Genomic DNA, 3,217 nt, shown 5'->3' on the forward strand with positions numbered 1-3,217 from the left:
GGGGGACTGGGAGGGACTGGGGGGGACTGGGGGGCACTGGGGGCACTGGGCAGGTGCCATTTTTGTGTCCCCGGGGCTCTGTCCTGCGCTGGGCTGTGGCTCCGGGCACTCAGGGACACTGGGGACAGTGGGGCAGTGTGGCTGGGGACACTGTGACGGTGCTGGTGGCACTGGGGGCAGTGCTGGTGGCACTGGGGGCAGTGGGTGGCAGTTTGGTGGCAGTGGGTGGCCCGGTGACACGTTGGGTCCCCAGGGCGGGGTTCTGTCCTACACTGGGCTGTGGCTCTGGGCAGTCAGTGCATCACAGAACTTGGTCCTGGGCACCCCGAGCGGCACCGGCACGGGGACAGGGACAGGGGGACAGGGGGACAGGGCACACGGGGACAGGGACCCCGGCACAGCCTGGCCCGGTGCCCCTGGCGCTGGGGACACGGCTGGCACTGTCCCTGTCCCCGTGGGGGTGGCACTGTCCCTGTCCCTGCCCCAGGAGCCGTCCCTGTACACGGTCAAGGCCATCATCATCCTGGACAACGATGGCGAGCGGCTCTTCGCCAAGGTGGGGACACCGGGGGACACACGGGGACAGGGGGGACACACGGGGACAGGGGGGACACACGGGGACAGGGGGGGCACCGGGGGACACTGGGGACACACAGGGACACACAGGGACAGGGGGGACACCGGGGGACACACGGGGACAGGGGGGGACACGGCCCGGAGGGGGATGTGGCCCTGGGGAGGGGACAGGGCGGGTGGCCCGGGCGTCAGGGGGTGGCCGATGTCCCTGTCCCGTTCTGCATGTCCCCATGTCCCCAATGTCCCCGTGTCCCCCACACTGTCCCCATGTCCCCAATGTCCCCAGTACTACGATGACACGTACCCCAGCGTGAAGGAGCAGCGCGCCTTCGAGAAGAACATCTTCAGCAAGACTCACCGCAGTGACAGTGAGTGACACTGAGGGGACAATGAGTGACACTGGGGACACGGGGGTGTGACAGGGACACAGGGACACACAGAGACACACCGCAGTGACAGTGAGTGACACTGGGGACACTGAGTGACACAGGGACACAGGGACACAGAGACACACAGAGACACACCGCAGTGACACTGAGTGACACTGAGTGACACTGGGGACACTGGGGTGTGACAGGGACACAGACACACAGAACATCTTCAGCAAGACTCACCGCAGTGACAGTGAGTGACACTGGGGGACACTGAGTGACACAGGGACACAGGGGTGTGACAGGGACACAGGGACACAGGGACACAGGGACACAGGGACACAGGGACACAGGGACACAGAACATCTTCAGCAAGACTCACCGCAGTGACAGTGAGTGACACTGAGGGGACAATGAGTGACACTGGGGACACGGGGGTGTGACAGGGACACAGACACACAGAGACACACTGCAGTGACAGTGAGTGACACTGGGGACAATGGGGACACTGAGGGGACACAGTGACAGTGTCACACAGTGACACAGCGGTGGCACAGGGGTGGCACAGGTGGCAGTGGCAGTGTCACACAGGTGACACAGGTGTCCCTGTCCCCAGGTGAGATCGCGCTGCTGGACGGGCTGACCGTGGTGTACAGTGACACAGTGACAGTGACACAGTGACAGTGACACAGTGACAGTGACACACAGTGACACAGTGACAGTGACACACAGTGACACAGTGACACAGTGACACAGTGACACACAGTGACACAGACACAGTGACACAGTGACACAGTGACACACAGTGACACACAGTGACACAGGGGTGGCACAGGGGTGGCACAGGTGACAGTGGCAGTGTCACACAGGCGAGATCGCGCTGCTGGACGGGCTGACCGTGGTGTACAAGAGCAGCATCGACCTGTACTGCTGTGTGATCGGGAGCGCCAGCCAGAACGAGGTGGGGCAGGACGGGGACAGGGGGGGACAGGGGACAGGGACAGGGACAGGGACAGGGACTGGGGGGGACAGGGACAGGGGGACACGGGGACATTGCAGGGGCACCGGGACACCCGGGGCCGCTGGAGGACCCTGGGGTGGCAGAGGGGACACTGCTGTGACCCCGTGTGACCCCGCTGGCCTTCTGTCCCTCTGTCTGTCCCTGTGTCTGTCCCTGTGTCACTCTGTCTGTCCCTGTCCCCCTGTCTGTCCCCAGCTGATGCTCACGGCCGTGCTCAACTGCCTGTTCGACTCGCTGAGCCAAATGCTGAGGTACGGGGACATGGGGACACACCAGGGGACATTGGGGACACTGGGGGGACATTGGGGACATGGGGACACTGGGGACACCAGGGGGTCACAGGGGGTTGTGGTGTCCCCAAGGGGCTCTTGGGGGGACAATGACGGGGAGCCGGGAGTGGGGGGGGTCCCTTGTTTGGGGTGTCCCCGTGTCCTGGGGTGTCCCCTGGGTGTCCCCTGGGTGTCCCCTGGGTGTCCCCTGTGTCCCCTGGGTGTCCCACCCTGTCCCCCGGGTGTCCCACCCTGTCCCTGTGTCACTTTGGGGGTGTCCCCGTGCCCTGTGGGGTGTCCCCTCAGTGTCCCCTGTGTCCCCTGGGTGTCCCCAGGAAGAACGTGGAGCGCCGGGCGCTGCTGGACAACATGGAGGGGCTGTTCCTGGCCGTGGACGAGATCGTGGACGGAGGGTGGGGCTGTCCCTGTCACCCTGTCCCTGTCACCTTGTCCCTGTCCCTGTCACCCTGTCATTGTCACCCTGTCCCTGTCACCCTGTCACCCCCCTGGGGCTGTCCCTGCCCCTGTCACCTCTCCTTGGGGTCTGTCACCCCTGGTGCTGAGGTGTCCCTGTGTCCCCATGTCCCTCTGGGCTGTCCCTGTCACCCTGTCATTGTCACCTTGTCACCCTGTCCCTGCCCCTGTCACCTCTCCTTGGGGTCTGTCACCCCTGGTGCTGAGGTGTCCCTGTGTCCCCATGTCCCTCTGTCCCGTGTCCACCTGTCCCATGTCCCTGTGTCCCTCTGTCCCATGTCCCTCTGTCCCATATCCCTGTGTCCCTCTGTCCCTGTGTCCATCTGTCCATCTGTCCCTCTGTCCCATGTCCCTGTGTCCCTCTGTCCCATGTCCCTCTGTCCCGTGTCCATCTGTCCATCTGTCCCGTGTCCCCTCAGGGTCATCCTGGAGAGCGACCCCCAGCAAGTCGTGCACCGCGTGGCCGTGCGGGTAGGGGGCACCGGGGGGGTTTGGGGGGCACCGGG

General features: G+C 64.6%; 1 protein-coding gene across 1 annotated transcript; it reads left to right on the plus strand.

Annotated features, from left to right (window-relative positions):
• Positions 1-387: 387 nt before the first annotated feature.
• LOC120496338 (coatomer subunit zeta-1-like) lies at positions 388-3,212 on the plus strand (the record flags this gene model as incomplete). Its single annotated transcript, XM_039696669.1, has 6 exons — positions 388-556; positions 863-944; positions 1,817-1,908; positions 2,164-2,219; positions 2,573-2,650; positions 3,131-3,212. Coding segments are annotated over 6 exons (559 nt in total), but the record flags the coding sequence as incomplete, so codon positions are not given.
• Positions 3,213-3,217: the final 5 nt, after the last annotated feature.

This window comes from Passer montanus, unplaced genomic scaffold (assembly GCF_014805655.1).
Source record: "Passer montanus isolate IOZ18808 unplaced genomic scaffold, ASM1480565v1 scaffold1138, whole genome shotgun sequence".
Lineage (NCBI taxonomy): Eukaryota > Metazoa > Chordata > Aves > Passeriformes > Passeridae > Passer > Passer montanus.